Source organism: Amblyomma americanum, chromosome 1 (genome assembly GCF_052857255.1).
Source record: "Amblyomma americanum isolate KBUSLIRL-KWMA chromosome 1, ASM5285725v1, whole genome shotgun sequence".
In the NCBI taxonomy this organism is placed as follows: Eukaryota; Metazoa; Arthropoda; class Arachnida; order Ixodida; family Ixodidae; genus Amblyomma; species Amblyomma americanum.
The window spans coordinates 26,818,289-26,836,942 of NC_135497.1; the positions used below are offsets into that span (position 1 = coordinate 26,818,289).

Consider the following 18,654-nt stretch of genomic DNA (forward strand, 5'->3'; position numbering starts at 1 on the left):
TTGATTGAGAAACTGTAGCTGCCAGGAAGCAGTGGCACGGCTTATCTGGGCCGCATTGAGCGCGTTTCTTTTTTTAATGTAAGCAAATACTTAATCTCGTGTACGACATTTATCGATGCCCTTCCTTTTCTATTCATTTTGCAGAAATGGCCACCGAAGAATACTATCGCTGGAAGCCTGCATAATTCTCGGACGAAACATGGCGTAAGCTCCCGGATGACATCAAGAAGTGCTACGGGAACGTCGACAAAGATGGATCAATAAAGGAAAGGAAAGGTAAGTTTGTACTCGTTTTAAAAGTTGAAACATGTTAATTATAATTTCATATCGCTGCTAGAACCTTAGTTGCGTTAGCGTACGAATGATTTGTTGAGAGCTGTATCATCATTGTAAGATTTGTAAAATCAGGTGTGCAGTGCAAGCATCTTTTTTTTTGTGGGTAAGCTGAATAGCGTTTAATTTCTAGCACACCAAAACAGAAACTGGAGAACAGTTGGCTGCGTTTATACTTCTTCAAATGCGTGATTTTTGGTTTTGTATGCTTTTGCCGACAGGAAGCCTAGTTGTGGCACTCGGCTTGGAGATGCTATGTGACCAGGCATTGTATGCTCCGAAAACACCTTATGGCACAAAAGAGTGCGATAAGATCCGGCGACTTGAGTTGCTGACGCTGGCTGTAGCTCAATGGCTCGGCATCTAGGCTGCTAAGGTTGTAAGCAGGAGGAAACGTTTCTCCGTCATCACTTCTGCCAGCCACGAGTAGTGGTGCAGTAGGAAGCACTAGGGAAGGCCCGAAGCGTAGGTGGGAGCAAGAGGTGGAGAAAGAGATGAACTGGAGGATTCGACATGCTCGAAACGGGAGTAATAGAGTGACTTCTCCACTTAAGCTGTGGTCCTGCGTTCGTATGCGGGACCAGGACGAATTTTTCTTTAACCGCGAAGTTTCTGAGAAAGCTGTATAACTTTCCTTTGTAGTCGTATGGCTGCGCATGGGTGGATGCCAGTGAGTAATGTACCCTTATTGCAAATTTACTCCTCCTTGGGGTTTCCCCTAAACATCTAAGCAGTTATATGTGTCCGTTATTAATCGAACCCTATGCTGGAAGTTTCGAATCGGAGGCATGCGTAGTGAACACGTCTAAAACTGGCGCCTCCAGCGCTGGTGCGGATTTTGTGGTTTCGGACATCAGTATTTCCGCGACTGCGACAGGTCATGTCCAAGTACCGTAAGCCGAAGCTATCATTCTGCCTTGATGCGTCCGGCTGAGTGACACTCACTCGTTGCAGAATTCTTACTAATTAGAAAACTGGCACCGAATGGACCTTGTAGGCAACATGCTAAAAAATTAGGGGGACACTTAAGCTATGCCTTAAGGGTATGACGCCAAATCGTTAATGCTTATTTGCTCCATTCTTTCATAATTAATGCCTCTTTCTAATCACACAGACTCATTAGCATACTTAAGCAGGCACACTAGAACACGTGAAACACAAGAAGACACTCGAAGTCTTTCCTTAAAGGGACACTGAGGAGAAATTGAAGTTGGCTTGTATCGATAGAATACCAGCTCCTGATCACAAAAACGCTGCTCTTACTGAAAACAAAGCTCTTGTAAGGTAGAAAATAGCAAGAACCAAAATACAGGTATCGCCACCACAGGCCAATCTCGCAAGTACGAGCGTAGTGACGCCATAGGCCAAGAGACGTCACCTTAGAGGAATTTTCTATCCTACTTGTATCGCGAATCTCTGAGGCTGACAAAGGTAGGTTGCGCAGATCAATATTGAAGTAAGTTTTGTTTTAAAACCAATAGTGCACTTTTATCACACAAGGAAGGCAGTGCAAAGACAACCTGAATGTTGGAAGCAAAGAAAACGGATGCTTGGCGGCGCCACAGGTGGCCAGGAGAGTTTTGATTTTTTATGGCGCTTCGCGTCTATGAGCTTTGCGTGCCCCCGTGGTTTTGTTTTTGACGCGCTTCGATTTACAAGTGCCGAACAGCAGAGGAACTCCAAGTACCGCTTCAAGTGCTAGTTAAACCTTGAAGGAGCCTGTTAAGGCTTGTCAGATGATCGCCACGGTTGATGAAAAGCTATGATGGCACGATGGTCGGTGATAGTACAAGGCAGCACTTGTGTATTCGCACGCTTGCCCGGCGAAACATTCCCGGCTGTGCCAGTCAACTTCAAACTACGTAACGGAAATCGCTTATCAGGGACGGGACAAGGTACAAGGCAGTTCAGAAAAATTACTGATGGCCTAGCTCTGTTAGGCCAGGATATACCTAGCGAAAGCGCGGAGATTTCTGCATCAGAAGAGTGCATTCACTAGACGCGCCTTTATTGACAGCTGAAATTTGAGCCGTCGTGGCGGAGCGGGTAGCGTTTCCGCCTCAAACGCCAAAGGCCCTGGTTCGATTCCGAACCTCGGCACCGGGCTTCTTTTCTTTTATTTAGTGAGTGGGCGGGGGGTTTCAGTGGCTCCCATGGATGCCGCCGCTGAATACGTTGGTTAGCGGTTAAGCGCAGGCTCTGTTAAGGCGCGTTTATGCTGCGGCGAGGCGCGCGCCCTCCACGGCGAAGTGACGTTGGTCAAAGCGAGACCCTCTATACTCCAATTGCGCTTGACCGCCGACTACGGCGGCTTCGGCGCGACTCTGACCGCATTGGGTAGGGGAGATTGGAGCATGTATCTTTCGCGCCTGGAGGGCGCCAGCCGCCGCCGGCCCGGCCAGACTGATTTGGCTCCGCGGCTAGGTGCGCATCATATTCAATAGCTGCGGCAGTTCGGCGGAGCTTTTCTTTTCGAACTCGGCTATTTTAATCCATTCACAGTACATATCTGAAGGTACATGCAAGTTGGCGAGAGAGCCAGATCCAGTGGACCCGTTGGATCTAGCGGGAGCCGTTGAAGCGTCGTGCGCTGGCTTTGGTTTCAAGCCGCCGACTTTAAACGCGACTGCCGTCGAGCACCTATTTGTTTTTTGTGGCAAAAAATAAATAATTAACTTGGCCCTTGCAACCGTGGGAGACCTCGACGCTGCCTGCTGCGCCGTACAATCGCTCCGTTCAAGGAATCACAATCCGTTGGTCCCAAAGCCCCGGCCAGCCTCCGATGGGCGCAACGCACCCCTCGCGACTCCCTGTACTGGGGTTATGATATTTAGTTTGCAACGGCTGCTCTCTGAGGAAGGGGGAAACCACCGCCGGCGCCTAAACTCACCGTGCTCCCTCAAAAGCATCGCACGCTCTGTGGGGCTGAGGTCGCTGAAATGCAGGCCAGAGTTTTTGCGAGAACTCCGTCGTCGGGTTCGGGAACGAGATCCATCGTAACGCTGGCAAGACGCCGGTGCAAACGTAAACGAAGCAACGGTGGCGACCCCCGATAGATGCCTTCAACGTGCGGCGGCGGTAGGTTTCATTTCGGCAGCTGCTAGACCGCACCGCTAGCCGCCAGAAATCACGGAGTCTCCGTTTACGTCACGTTTCACGTCACTCCGTCCTGTGTCGTCATAAGAGTTCTCCGTGTCGTCATAAGAGTTCTCAAGTTTGAATCGTAGCGGCGGGAAAAATTTTTCAACTTCGAATCCAAATTTCTTTGAATTAAATGCATCTTTCGCTCCCGGACAAGCGTCACCAAAGCATGAAATGTCAAACTATCAGATATTGCTAACAAAAAAATTTTGATAGGGTTCTCCTCAGTGTCCCTTTAACCAAGTAGAATGAAAGTGCCTCTTTGGTCTAGGAATAGCGTATCTGGCTTGCAACCCATGGGTCATGGCCTCGATTTTCAGTATATTGCAGCAGTTTATTTAAAGCATAATTAATTTACATTCCTGCATGTTATTATGACATTTAAGGCGTGCTAAAACAAAGTCAAATATAAATAGGGTTTTTGGTCGTTTCCATTCTAGAGGTGAACGTGTGACCTTCAGAATGCTGTGGACCAATCCTTAATTAGTGCGAAAACGCACACAGCTTTTATTCTGAACGTCTGCTCTGCGCTGTCGTGTTAGCTCTGATTTCCTTTCTTTCTACTTTTGTCTCAGTGCCATTCAAAGTAACTTCATGGTGTACAAACATGGCAAGTATAGTATAAAATGGTGTGCTTATGAAGAGAAGGATATGAAGGAGAGCTAACAGGCAGTTTCTCCGCCTTAAAGACAAAAATGCGTTCATATTCAGTTTAGAAAGGAGCGTGGCACTCCGTCCAATGTCTCTTGAAGAGAGAACTCACCTTTCGGGGCTGACTTAGCATCTTCAGGTTTGACGGGATGGGGTGCGAGAAGCGCTATTCTCAGCTTCGTGGTGTACAGTGATGGAAGGCAGCCTGCAGATTTGTTTACGTTGCGTGGCGTGTTTGCATACTCCAAGGCTCTTGAATATATAGCACCAGTAGGGTTGGCCTTTTAGTTAGTGACCCTCGAATTCTCAAAATTGGCTGGCTGATCCAAGTTGTCGGAATGCTCCACGAGAGCACAGAGAAAGAAATTCTGCATTAGTGCATGTCGGCAGAGGCTTGAAGCTCCCGAGGTTTTAAAAGGACGTGTGACAAACCTGCATTTCCTGCTCTTGAAACAGGCGCCACGGCATTTCACTGCTGCCTTTGACGTAAGGAACAGTGATGTGGCTTGGTTTGGAGGCCTGGGTAGTTTGCTCTCTTTTCAGCTTGCAGTTAAGGCGTCAGACGTCCGTAGTCATAAGTTCATGTGATCATTGCAGCAGAAATCACCCAAGATGTTTCTTTTCTCTAGCTTTGGTTCCATGTCTGAGCAGCAATTTTTTCTTAGCTTTCGTCTGCGGAATGAGGCCATGGTTTCTTTGCGTGTTGTCGAATATTTTGATCGCAATTTTAGAAATCACCCAGAATAAGTGGGTTTGTTTTAAACAGGGAATGCCAATTATGGTCCTGTTCACTGCAATTGCCTGTCAAACAAACAATCTGTTCCTTGCCTCTTATCACAGGGCGAACTTCGTGTCCAGTTTGTATAAGTATACAAGAATGTCTTCTGCGGATTTCTTTAGGATGGCAAGACAGTCATACATGGTATAACGTGGGTCGATTCGTCAAAAACTTGGGGCTGGTTACTAGATCATCTTGTCGCATAGGCAGTGGTTGTTAGTGTCCCCAGTCGCACTTAGCCAGTGAGGGAGTAGCTGTTGCGGTCGCTCAGGAAATGCCCTTAACTCAACGTGAGAAGCTCAGTGGAATCTAGCCACCAAATGGCAAAGGGGTGCCCCTTTGTTGTGCAGCGTTCGGCTGTCGGAACGCGGAGAATTGGCCGGAATCAAAAGGTTCACAAACAAAATAAAGCTTTGTACAGCCAAGAGATAATACCGGCTAATTATTTAGTACTCATAGAAAAAATGAATGCAACGCTTGCAGAGCACTAAACAGATGCTACTGCACAAAGAGAGATGTTGCACGAAGAGTGATCCAATGCACTGGAGAGGATAGCAAAAGAAACAGTTTGTTCAGCGGGTACTAAATCAGTCTGTCGACCACAGGATCACGATGCGGCCATCCTGAAGACTGCCGCGCGCTCCCTCGCCAGTTCATAGCTGGGCATCAGTGGTGTTTATCTGGAAGTTATGCGGGAGCGCTTTGGAGTTACTTCTCCATCAGCTGGCCACCGCTGCTAGACATCCGTCAACTGCAGCGCGTGCCGCACCTGTAAATCTTCTTCTGACCCAAAGCTGCTGCTTCCGAGCGATGGGAAGACTTCATCACTTAATACGAGAAAAGCCAGGCATCCATGAGTTTTTTTCCACAGCTAAGGGTCCTTCTGTGGCATCATGAACCCAGTTTTCCTTTGCGCCACTCCAACTTATGAATGTGTACCGAATTTTTGGTCATACCTCCATCGTCTGCTTCACAGAGGTCACCTATATTGCTGCTCACATCGTGGTTGCAGCGGCTTACCTGAAAAATTCTTCTTTAACGCATAAGTTGGTCATCTACGCTGAGGCGCTCCCTTTCGTCAAGTCGGTCATCTGCTTTGAACCCTATCCTTGCTGCGCTCACTCCTAGAGGTGCCGGAATGGCGCCAGACAGGGCACCAAACAGGGCGACAACGTCAAACGAGACCAATGCCTCATCCAAGCTAACTGTCCCTTGCGAGAGAAGTATGGCCAAACGTCGTTTGTTTTCATACACAGGCGGTCGTTCTTCCACTCAGTCGGGACAAAACATGCTGCAGGTAACTCGACAGAGCTCTGCACTCTCAGCACGAAACTAGTGAATTGGAGTAAGCTGTCCTCCCTTCAAGGAGCATAATATTCTGACCAAGCCCTGTGGCCGCATCTATCAGCTGTCCAATTTAATGTAGCCATTTCACGTGCCTGAAGTCATCTGCGCTTGGTCACACAGATATACACACGGCTTTCATGCGCTCATGGAAAGCGTCCCGCCCATTGTGTAGAATGCGACCGGACCTTACTGTTGGGTGTATATCGCAGCCAGTGGGTGGCCCCGGTCGCGTCATCTTGACAGAGCGCTGAGATGCACATCATGAGAGGCTGCACATCGCATTCAATGCTAGCTAATGGTGGGGTCCGGTTTCCTACTATCCAATGGCCAGGTTGCTATCCATAGACGCTTGAAAACCGTGGGTATATGTGAGTCACCAATGACAGAGGATCAGACGAACGCGAAATGGCCATTTTAAAATGAGCAGGTTATATAATATCGCCCATAGAGTACATTTTTCATTACTAAATATATCGACTACTTACGATTTTGAACGGCAACAAATTTCCACTTCTACAGATGCAAACTCCTATCAGTTACGAAAATGTTAACTGAGATCTGAATCTCTAATACCTGCTAACCTCAGAACCTCCGGCGCTGCGTTTAAAAGCAGCTGCCCTTTGCTAACTCCGTGAATTTACTATGCTTTGTAGCGTGAATATAGTTCCGTTGCCAAAAGCAGTCGTTCCCTATATTTAGAGATCAAAATCTACTCCAGAACTCGGGCAGCATACTCTACCTGCATAAACGAGCTAGCGGACTTCTTTCTTCTGTTTTACACGCATATAGCGTTATTTGTGCTTGGGGTGTGGGTGCCATTGACAACGAGCACATGTTCGCGGTCGCAAGGCAGGCCGGGCTTGTACGCTTTGGGGGGGGGGGGGGGGGGGGGGGAAACCTGGGCGCCAGGCATTCGTTCATACAAGGTTCAGGTAGACCACTCTGGAGTTTGAGGGAGGGAAGTTTTTTCATTAAGGGCAGATTCTTTATTTTTGCCTCAATCACTCAGACGTTGCGTCTTTTTTGATCCTCTCGTACAGAAGAGCCGTAACTTTGTGGAAGTAGACCTCGCTGTCAAGGAGAACGGTCGCGTGATTCTTGTTCGGAGTAAGAATGACGATCGTGTTCTCTGAGCGGAGATATCGAAGAGCGGCAACAGTTTTCCTTGCCGAGCTGCGTCCGCAGTGGCGCGGTCACCTTGACTCCGCGCCTATCACATTCAGCCGCACTACGTCTCGTGAGTCTTCCTGTTTGCCCCTTCCTGTACGGCTTCAACAATGCACTGCAAAGACAGACACTATTTCTTTATGTAGAAACTGCGCCCCTGGACTTGGATGGCAGTCTCGCAAGGTGAGAAGTCTTTTGACGGCAAGGTATTGCCAAGAATAGTATTAATCTCGCAATGATTTGAGAAGCATCGAGCATCCCAACACCAGGGGCTCATTCGTCTTGAAAATCAAGAAAACAAAATGCAGCGAACTTCCTGTTTCACGAGCCAGCCACACACAAGTCCAGCTTTCTCGGGCAAAAATTTTGAAACTTGGAAAATTGAAAGACATTGTTATGTAAATATTGCAGGTAATAGTCCATTATTCTGGTATGTAGCAAAATATTTTTTTCAAAGTGTTTCCAGTGATCGCATCGAACAGATAAGACTGCCTTAGAAAACCAATGCGGAACGCTTTTGACAACAGCAAAAATGTCAATATTAAAAAATAATACAAGTCTGCCGTCGAGTAATCTGCGGATATATTGATTTTTATAGTAAAATTTTACATTGTACGTAAAAACTGCGTTAATGCACAGTTTCCCACTCAAGAATGCTTTTGCCCAGAATTGCTCGGTATGACTTGCATGTGCTAGTCAATTTCTTGTGAAGCATGTTCTTGTGACGTATTCACATCGGAGGGAATTCTTTCCCTATGTAGCGGCGACCGCCCATCACTGGACCGACGTTCCTCAACACACTTTAGTGGTGTGGGCGGGTTCAGGGGCCGGATAGTCGTTTTTTTCTGCAAAGCTGCGGAAGGTTGCTTTCAGTATGAAGAATGTTTCTGGTACATGGCTAGAACATTTTGCTATCGGCGGCAGTCATTTACGGGATGCTTGCATCTGTTCGAAAAAAAAAACTCTTATTTTGTAGCATGCCTTGTCACTCATTCGGCTTGTATCAGCGGACGCTAAATCGCAAATTCGCGCCTGGACGCCGATGACCGTGATTACGGCGCGAAACACTTCAATCTATCTTTAACAAGCAGCGCTGTAAAATTTAACCTGTATGCCCGAGCCCCCAGTTTGCAGTGGAGCGGCTAGTGAACACGGCGGAATAATGTACGCAGGTGAAATCGGGAGACGCCAGTCTTGTTGGTAAGAGCATGCTCGAGTTACTGACCTCGGACAAGTCCACAGTCAAGGGTGTCCTGGTGGGAGTGTTCACGTTGAAGGCGCTGCCTGAGGGACTGCACTTGGCCCGTGTCACGGAGTCAAGGTGGACGGCATCGAAAATGGCGGCTGCACCTGGCCGGTAAGCTTGCCCAGCCAATGTGTAGAACACTCTGACTCAGGTTGAAAAGGGCTCTTATAGACAACATTCTAAACACCTGGGCTGTAATTGCACTACGCTGCTCGCATTGTTACTCTGTCCCGGACTTGCAAGTGCATTCGAGTTGTTTTTTCTTTGGACAGATTATGCTGGAATACGTGCTATAGTTGTGTGAGAGGGAAAGATTGCAGCGGATGATTACAGTTGCGAACCGCATATCTAAGATTCAACGAACATGCGCACTTTTCAACGTCATTGCATTATACTGTACAGCTGCACTGACAGGCCTCGTTATTATAATGTAAGAGGAAAAACAGAAAAAAATGTACAACGATGTTCACCTATGGTTTTCAGTGCCTCACCATTTTGCCAAACTTCTTTGGCACGCAAAAAGGGAGATATAACCATGGGACATCACTTAGTCACCAGATCCATCATTAGGGACCTTTTTATTTTCCTGCAAAAATTTCGCAAAATCTCAGGTATGGCTACCAGTGCTGGTGCACGCTAAACCATCCCGCTCACTGTACAAGAGTCGCACTCACAAGCCAAGCTGGAAGCTTTAGCGTAAGCTGAAGGCTAAGGTAAATGGTTCAAAAAATTTATTCATTTGAAGAATATTAATTACTCATGAAATTAACTCCACGATCTTCTACAAGCTGAATGCAGTAGCTTTCATTCACTTTTAAGGAAGGTGATGTTTGTTGTTTTATATCGCTGACAATGGCACTATACGGACCGGACCGCAGTGGTTGGGAGCCCGGGCTGTCCTTTATTTTTTGCGCCAAATAAGTTGTCAGTAGACCAAAATATCTTGTTCCATGATGCTCTTTGGCCTCAGAAGCCCTTGCGCCATAAAAATTTTCAATCATCATCACCATCATCATTGTCATCATTTTTTAGTTCCATATTTCCAAAATCTCCCTGGCGGTGCCAGATGGCGCCAGGTACCCAGCAGGCTGCGCGCGTGTCTGCAGCATATGGGTCAATCAGCGCGTGCTCGCAGGCGGTGGGTAAGCTTCTGGTACTTCAGTAACGGTAACAGGGTACACGGTACGCTAACAGTGTCTCGATGACCACAGAAACCGTCCATTTAAGAGCGCTCTGTAACCTTAGAGTGGATAGACTGGTCGGTTTGAGGGCCTTCGAAATGCCTATTTGATCGGGGTATCAGATTACAACACGAAATACTGGCCCGTTTCTGGACGCTTAAAATTTCCGCCAAGTTTTTTTGCGTCCGTTTTTTCACGTTAGTACGATCGCTGATAAATTCTGCTGCGTTCTGCAGCTGCTCCGATGTGGAGAGTTCTTCGTGGTAGACAGCCGCCCGCAAGAGCGCAGCCACTGGATGAATGACGTCAACTACTCGCCCAGCAAGCGCAGACAAAAGCTTGCGGCCTTGCTCGTGAATGGAGAGATCTACTACCGCACACTAAGGAACGTCGGCCCCGAAGAAGAAATGCTCCTTGGATATTCAGCGCTGTTCACCAAGAGTTTGCTCGGGAAGCCAACAGGACGAGGGGCGTTAAAAGAAGGTCAGGAGAAGCTTAGCCTGCACTCCTTAGCTGGTAGATAATAATTGGTTGATAGCGTATGCAAGTTGCAAACATGCTTGATTCATCATCATCATCATCATCAGTCTGACTACACCCACTGCAGGGCAAAGGCCTCTACCATGTCTCTCCAATTAACGCTATCCTTTACCAGCTGCGCTCACCCTGTGCCTGCAAACTTCTTAATCTCATCCACCCACCTAACCTTCTGCTGCCCCCTGCTACGCTGGCCTTCTCTTGGAATCCACTCTGTTACCCTTAATGACCAGCTGTTATATTGGCTTCGCATTACATGCCCTGCCCAAGCCCATTTCTTCCTCTTGATTTCGACTAAGATATCATTCATACGCGTTTGTTCCCTCACCAACTCCGCCCGCTTGCGGTCTCTGAACGTCACGCTACCATTTTTCTTTCCATGGCTCGCTGCATTGTCCTTAAGTTAAGTAGAACCCTTTTTGTTAGCCTCCGCGGTTCTGCCCCGTAGGTGAGTACCGGTAAGATACAGCTGTTGTACACTTTTCTCTTGAGGAATATTGGTAAACTGCCATACATGATCTGATAGACACCGCCATATGCACTCCACCCCATTCTTGTTCTTCCAGTTATTTCCCTCGCATGATCCAGATCAGCGGTCGCTATATACCTGCACTAAGTAGACCTTTACCACTTTCAGCACCTCGCTGCCAATTGTGAGCTGCTGTACCCTTGCTAGACTGTTGAACATTACTTTGGTTTTCTGCATGTTAATTTTTAGGCCCAGAATTCTGCTCTGCCTGTCTAACTCATTGATCATGATTTGCAGTTCACCTCCTGAGTTGACTCAGCAAGGCAATGTCATCAGTGAATCGCAGATTATTTAGGTATTCCCCATGAACTCTTATCCTCAACTGTTCCCAATTCATGCCTCGCAATACCTCCTGCAAGCAGGCGGAAAATAGCATTGGTGAGATTTTGTCTCCTTGCCTGATGCCCTGCTCATTGGAATTTTCTCGCTGACTTTGTGGAGGACTGTGGTAGCTGTGTAGATGCTATATATAGCTTCCAGTTTTTTTATATCAGGCTCTTCTACACACTGATTCTGCAATGCCTGTATGACTGCTGAGATTTCCACTGAGTCAAAGGCTTTCTCGTAATCAATGAAGGCTATATATATTGGTTGCTTATATTTTGCGCATTTTTCCATCACCTCATTAGTAGTGTGAATATGACCTATTGTGGAGTATCCTTTACAAAATTCTGACTGATCATTTGGTTAATTGAAGTAATTACCTTAGTACCTTAGTAAATACCTTGTATGCTGTGGAGAGTAAGCTGATCTGATCGGCCTGTAACTTTTCAAGTCCTTGGCGTCTCCTTTCTTATGAATTAAGATAATATTTGCATTCTTCCAAGATTCTGGTACGGTTGAGTTTCCACTGAGTCAAAGGCTTTCTCATAATCAATGAAGGCTATATATATTGGTTGCTTATATTTTGCACATTTTTCCATCACCTGATTAGTAGTGTGAATATGACCTATTGTGGAGTATCCTTTACAAAATTCTGACTGATCATTTGGTTAATTGAAGTAAATATCTTAGTAAATACCTTGTATGCTACGGAGAGTAAGCTGATCTGATCGGCCTGTAACATTTCAAGTCATTGGCGTCTCCTTTCTTATGAATTAAGATAATATTTGCATTCTTCCAAGATTCTGGTACGGTTATGAATTAAGATAATATTTGCATTCTTCCAAGATTCTGGTACGGTCGAGGTCATAAGGCATTGCGTATACAGGGTGGTTGTTTTTCTAGCACAATCTTTCTTCTGTCTTTCAACAGATCTGCAGTGACGTGATCCTCACCAGATTATTTTCTCCTTTGTTGTGATTACAATGTCTACTGTATATATTTGTATAGAACTCTTCAACTACTTAACTATCTTATCCATGTTGCTAATGTCATTCCCCTCCTTGTCTCTAAACGCATACATCTGGTTTTTACCCATTCCTAATTTCCTCTTCAATGCGTTTAGGCTGCCTCTGTTCCTTAGAGCATGCTCGATTCTCTCCATATTAAACTTATTTATGTCAGCTACTCCCCCTCTTGCGCTCATTTGTTAACTTCGATAGCTCTGCTACTTCTTTTCTGCTGGTAGGCTGTGACACCCTCATGCTTTGGCGTTCCCTAATCAGATCTTTTGTCTCCTGAGATAGCTTCCCAGTATCCTATCGAACTGTCCTACCGCCTACTTCTACTGCGCACTCCGTAATGACAGCTCTCAGAATATCGTTCACTGTATGTACATTGTGGGGTTGATTTGGGGAGATATAAAGTTTCTCCCCGCTTAATCATGGCTGACACAACTCAAAGCCACCCGGACACCACCCCGTGGTTGCGTATGCTACCGGGTGCACGCCAGCCACGGCGGGCCTTGCTCTGAGGGAACAAAGGAACGACACATAGGCTGACAAAAACGTATTTATTGCTACAACAACAATAATGCCTGCTAGCAACAAGATATGCTAATGAATTGAGGTCGTCCGACTCACCAGCAAGGTTCCAAGCGAATGTTCGCCCACGCTAGTGCAAGGGATACTCCGCGGCCTGGACGAGATGAGTACGGGAGCCAGTCTCCCCGCCGGGGAAGAGCGGAGCCGTGAGCGACACGTCGTCGCGATCCCAGCCGATGAGCCTCATGCCCTCTCCCGTGCGCGGGCTTCAAGCAGTCTCTCGCGCAGCGACACTGGCGCCCTCTCTTGCCAGTTAAAGTAACTGACAAGGGAATGCGTTCCTCCTCGAGGTGAGGCTGCTGCACTGTGCCTTGCGGGAAAGCAAACACAGGGGGCTGCAGGGTAGGTCCCCACATTAAGATTGTCTTTCTCAGCTAAAGGTGAATATCTGTGTGGCGGCGATACCCTGAATTCGTCTATTTCCCCTCTTACTGCTAATTGTTATTGGACTTCCTCTTCACTATAGCTTCCTCCGTTCCCTCTTCAAGTCTAAGCTAATTCGATTGTGGCTGCTTATGAACACTGAATGTCAGCAGGGACGGCGGACTCTTCTGTGCAAGGACATCTGAGCGAAAGGTGAAGGAACTGTGACACATTGCCTAATAATCAGGGAGATTAAACTGTGGATAAAAAAGAATGGGTGCTTGCTTTTTATGTATATATCCTTAGTGCATGAAAAGAACCTCAGCATTGTGAGAGAACTCGTCATTTGATGTTTGTGTACCAATGTGAAGCTGGTCGATAGCGATTCCAGAAAAGGCACTGTTTTTTTTATTTAATGGTTATATTATGTATTGACTGATCTGTGCGGGTTATTACCATCGTGCTGCCTTTGAATCGCGAATAGGCAAAATGTTTCATATGATGTACTATTCTATTGGTATCTTAAGGAGACTACCATGCACACATTTGATACTAAAGAACTGACATGAAAAAGTACTACCACTGGCCTTTTTCTCTCTGCGACGGTACACGTCCCTTCGCGCTTGTTGTGAGTGGTTTATGTTCGTTTCCCAGCAAGAAATGCTGCTCGTTTTTTTCAAAAATAACAATTTCAGACCAAACGAGCCTGACAGTCACACTGATTGTGTTCGTTGTATCAAAAGATCGTAGTAAGTGAACTTCTAATAATACACCCAATTTATACAATCAGAAAAACAATACATATATTTGATGAAGTGAGTTTGGGAATTATGTGCGTCTGATACTTGAAAGAAAGCCCTATCAAGGTGCTTTCCAAGCTGTCCACAGTGGTCATGTGCTCCCCACTGAGAACATTGCCGCCAACAATCTGCTTTAGGGACGCGACATAACTAAGGTTGGAGCGTTCAAGGCACGCGGCAATAGGTTGGCCTCTGCGTTGTGAAGTTCATAATGTTCCTAGCAATCTGGGAGTGCTTGTACTTTGCCTACAATGCTTCATCAATTCATGGCTCAGTGATGTCGGCGTTAACGAAGTCACCCGTGCCGGCCACCTGCGCAATAAAGACATGTTGCCGCAAACACCACGTGCGTCACCGTCGTCTTCCACGCCTGGGTCCATGCGGCTGTGAAGCTGGCGCAAGTACGCGCACAACTTATCCATTGCACAGCCTGTCTGGGCGTTGTCTACTCACGATGGCAGCGCAGAATGTGGAGAGCCGATTGGGCTGGTGATGCTTGCCACCTGACCGGCTGGCCAAGCTAGGCGTGCCACGTGACAACTATTCAAACTTCTCGAATCGCTACCATTGGTTGATCGCCGACCTTGCTCTATTCTCACTTGTACTTTTGAGGCTTTGCCCAGCTGGCACACCCTTACGCAGTGATCAGCGCTGTATGCCTTAATCCTTCAGTGCGCGCTTTGCCGGCAGGTTTTCGTAGTTTTAATGCTGCCTTTTGTTGCATTTTGGGTCTCGAAGTTCTCTTCAGAACGATTCACCAGGGTTGGATGGTGCTTTTCGCCATCCGTGATCACGGGAAGCTCGAGTTTTTAGACAGCGGGGTCGAGTTCACGAGACCTCCTTGCTCGTCCTAAGTGAGTTGCAAGGCCGCAGTGGTTCGTTATATCTGAGACGCGGCGCCATTCCTCTTATACACATTTTTACGGTAGTGCCACCTTGTTTCGTTATAAGCGAGTGTTCTTTATAACCGCAGCCATTATTTGCTGCCTCCTCTGTATAGAAATTCGTGGTCTGAAGCCGCTGTTGTGGTGTCAGAATTGAGCGAATCTCCCGTGTACGAAATGGCCCTGCTGGTGCTTTTGGTAGTGGCCTGTCACGAGGACTGGCGCAAGTGTATGAGCTGTCCGCGAAATCTGGTCACCTCGTGGCCAGCCCATTATAAGCGCTGACCTTTACTGGACGCTGAAGAATTCAGTGTGACATTGTGCGTGTGTGTTTCAGTTCTTGCAGAGCTGAACTGAGCTGTGGTGCCTCAGACACTCCTCAATAAGCCTGATTAGCATTTGTTGCAAAAGGGTTGCAAGCCCCAAGGGTAGCGTTGGCCTGGCGGCCTGGGGCAAAGCTGGAAACATCCGAAGGTCCCGGCAAAGGATGAGTCGACTGGCAACAGAACAACTTGTTTATTCTGGCATCGCAAAAGAGCAGCCGGTCAGGGCGACCACGTTACTCGAAGGAAGAAATCGAAGTCTCTCGTTGGCATCCGGGGCAGCTCCCTTTTTATACCCTCGGAGTCGAGGGCAAGAAGGAACGGCTTGGGAGGAGTCGCACAAGACAGCGACGCACGGACATGTACAGACGTGACGGGCGCGTCCGCCGGGCCGGCGCCGGTCAGACCTCCTCGCCTCCCAGTTGGGGAGCTCCTCTCCCCGGCTGCCGCGCTTTGACAAGCGTGGGCACCAACATGCACACACACACACGACGACACGTGGCATTGAAACCTGCCTGGACGCGCTTGGCGGGAGGCGTTGCGGCAGCGATGAACGGGTCAAAATGACCGCCACTTTGAACGAAGCCGCGGCGTCCGTTGCACCCGCGCCGGCTATACCGCGCGTCGTAGGCAAGACGTAACAGACCGCCCCGCCGGGAGAAGGAGATCCCGATGGTCAGGGGACTGCATCCGCTGTCCGGAGGGATGTCGCTCGATGATGCTCGTAATCGAAACCGATCGTCCCTCGACGTTGCTTGAGCACAGCGCACAGAGAAGGCCTCGTTCTCAGGTTCAGGATCACACAGGACACTGCAAAGTGACTTCGGGAGAGTTGCCATTTTTGTGCTCGTTCCCAGCAAGCGTTAGAACTACGCCGAAACGCAACCGCTCAGTTAGCAAGTACGAGACAACCCTCACTAAGCTCTGCCAGGCTCTTTCCCCTTTTATACTACTGCCTAGTTCCTTACAGTAGTCAAGCAGCACTCAGGATGCGTCCACAAATTGGAAAATTGCACTAGAAAGCACATAATCACTTTGAAACACTATACAAAAGCAATATGTTAAAAATCCTGCCTCAGGAAGAAAACATCACTAACAAACAACTTTGAGGCGGATTCCTACGTTAGGGGCTTCGACTTAAGCCATCGGCGTTACCGTTGAGACTCCCCTTTTTGTAACGCACCTCAAAGGAATATTGTTGCAAAGCGAGGCTCCAGCGCAGGAGGCGGCCATTTTTGGGAGAGATGGTCTGCAGCCATTGGAGAGGGCAGTGATCCGTCTCAATGATAAACCTCGAGCCGGCTAGGTAGCATGACAATTTCTGAACGGCCCACACGAGACACGCACACTCTTTCTCGGTGGCGCTGTACGCCTGCTCACGACAGGTCAGCTTACGACTAGCATAAATGACGGGGTGTTCCACATCTCCATTTTCCCGTTGGCACAGTACAACGCCCATGCCTCGCTCACTAGCATCGCACTGAACAACGAACCCTTTTTTGTAGTCTGGCGATCGTAGCACAGGCTGGCTTGTTAGGGCGCTCTTTAGGGCGCTAAAAGCTCTTTCCTTTGTCTCGCCCCAGACGACTGTTTGGGGCTCTGTTTTTCTTAGAGCATCAGTCAGGGGAGCCGCGATATCGGAGTACCTGGGGATGTACCTCTGATAGTAGCCGGCGACACCTAAGAACGACTGAATATCGGTCTTCGTACGCGGTTGCGGGAAGTCTCGCACAGCGGCCACCTTTATTTCAGAGGGCCGGCGACGACCCTGTCCAATCACGTGACCGAGGTAGACAACCTCGGCCTGTGCTAATTGGCACTTGGGAGCCTTGACTGTCAAGCCCGCTTCGCGCAGCCGGGTTAGCACTGCCCGCAAGTGTGCCATATGCTCAGACCAGGATGCGGAGAATATCGCTACGTCGTCTAAATACGGTAAAGCAAATTCTTCCTGTCCCCGCAACACTTTGTCCATGAGGCTTGAAAAGCAGTATGGCGCGTTCTTCAAACCAAAACTCAGAACTTTAGGACGGAATGTTCCCATTGGTGAAATGAACGCCGCATACCTACTAGCCTCTTCTGTAAGTGGAACCTGCCAATAACCCCTGACAAGATCTAGGGTGGAAATAAACTGAGCGCTACTAACTTTCTCAAGGCGCTCCTCAATGTTAGGGATCGGATAAATTTGATCCTTAGTGATGGAATTAAGCCTGTGGTAGTCGACGCAAGGACGAGGTTCCTTGCCCGGTACCTCAACTAAAATCAAAGGGGAGGTATAATCACTCTCACCCGCCTCAATAACACCGAGCTGTAGCATTTTCTTTACCTCAGCCTCCATAATATCGCGCTGGCGGGGTGACACCCGGTACGCCTTGGATCGTACTGGCTCTTGCGAGGTAAGTTCTATATCATGAGTAAGGACAGAAGTCCTACCAGGCCTCTCAGAGAACTGACCTTGAAACTCTTGTAAGAGTTGGTGTAGTTCGGTTTTCTGCTCAGCCGACAGCGGTGCTTTAATGATTAAGTCACTAATGACCTGATCAGTGTCTTCCCTGTTCGTCACTGAGCCTAGTCCCGGAAGCTCGACCGGAAGCTCTTCTAACTTTCCCGTGTCAGGCATTTCCTCTCCAGTACCTGGTGCCTTCAACGCTACAGGCTCAATTTTATCCAGTTCGGACGTGCTCGGAATATCAGCTTGCTGCGCCTCCGACCCTTTTTCATTGTTCGACAACGTCGGCCCCGCAACTACCGCCTTTGCAGCGAGCTCCCGAACTCTCGATCTGGTTAAGGCCTGAACGCTAGCCTCACCAAACAAAAGCCCCTTCTCGCGCAGGAGGTGATCGGACCTGTTCGAAAATAGGTACGGCTACTGGGGGGGCAGCATAGATGACACTACGGCCTCCGTCTCAAGTGCTCCGAAAGGTCCTTCAATAAGCACTTTTGCTACGGGCAGACACACGCTATGAGCTTCCAAGGCTTGCTTGATCCATGCGCACTCGCCCGTGAACATATCGGGTTCTACTTAAGAGGGGTGAACTACATCCATTGTAGCTGCGGAATCACGAAGCACTTGGCACTCTTTCCCGTTCACGAGGAAGTCTCGCATGTAAGGCTCGAGAAGCTTCATGTTCTCGTCAGTGCTACATAATGACAAACACACGACTTCTCTTTTTGTTTCTGGACACTGCACCGAAAAGTGACCCGGCTTCTGGCACGTATAACACACGCGCACTTGCCTCGTCTCGAACCGCTTTCTGCGTTCGGCTTCGGCTGCCGCCGTCTCCTTACGTTCGGTCGGACTGCTGTCACTCGCATCCGCACTACGTGTGTCCCCCCTTGCTCTCATGGGTGTGAACTTCGGCCTCTCAGACTTGGAGCCAAATTCACCCTTTTGACCGTCCTTAGCTCCGCGAGCCCGACGCGTCACAAACTCCTCGGCTAGCTCGGCGGCT

At 48.2% G+C, this 18,654-nt stretch overlaps 1 protein-coding gene across 2 annotated transcripts in view; it reads left to right on the forward strand.

Annotated features, from left to right (window-relative positions):
- Positions 1–18,654, forward strand: part of LOC144111965 (uncharacterized) — an 87,008-nt gene that overhangs the window by 51,321 nt on the left and 17,033 nt on the right. The window contains exons 9-11 of one of the 2 annotated variants that reach the window (XM_077645058.1): positions 145–276; positions 8,590–8,774; positions 10,081–10,327. In XM_077645058.1, the coding sequence (XP_077501184.1) occupies positions 145–185 (41 nt within the window). In that variant the 3' untranslated portion in view covers positions 186–276; positions 8,590–8,774; positions 10,081–10,327. The remainder of the gene's footprint in view (positions 1–144; positions 277–8,589; positions 8,775–10,080; positions 10,328–18,654) is intronic. The other variant, XM_077645062.1, reaches the window with a different exon arrangement.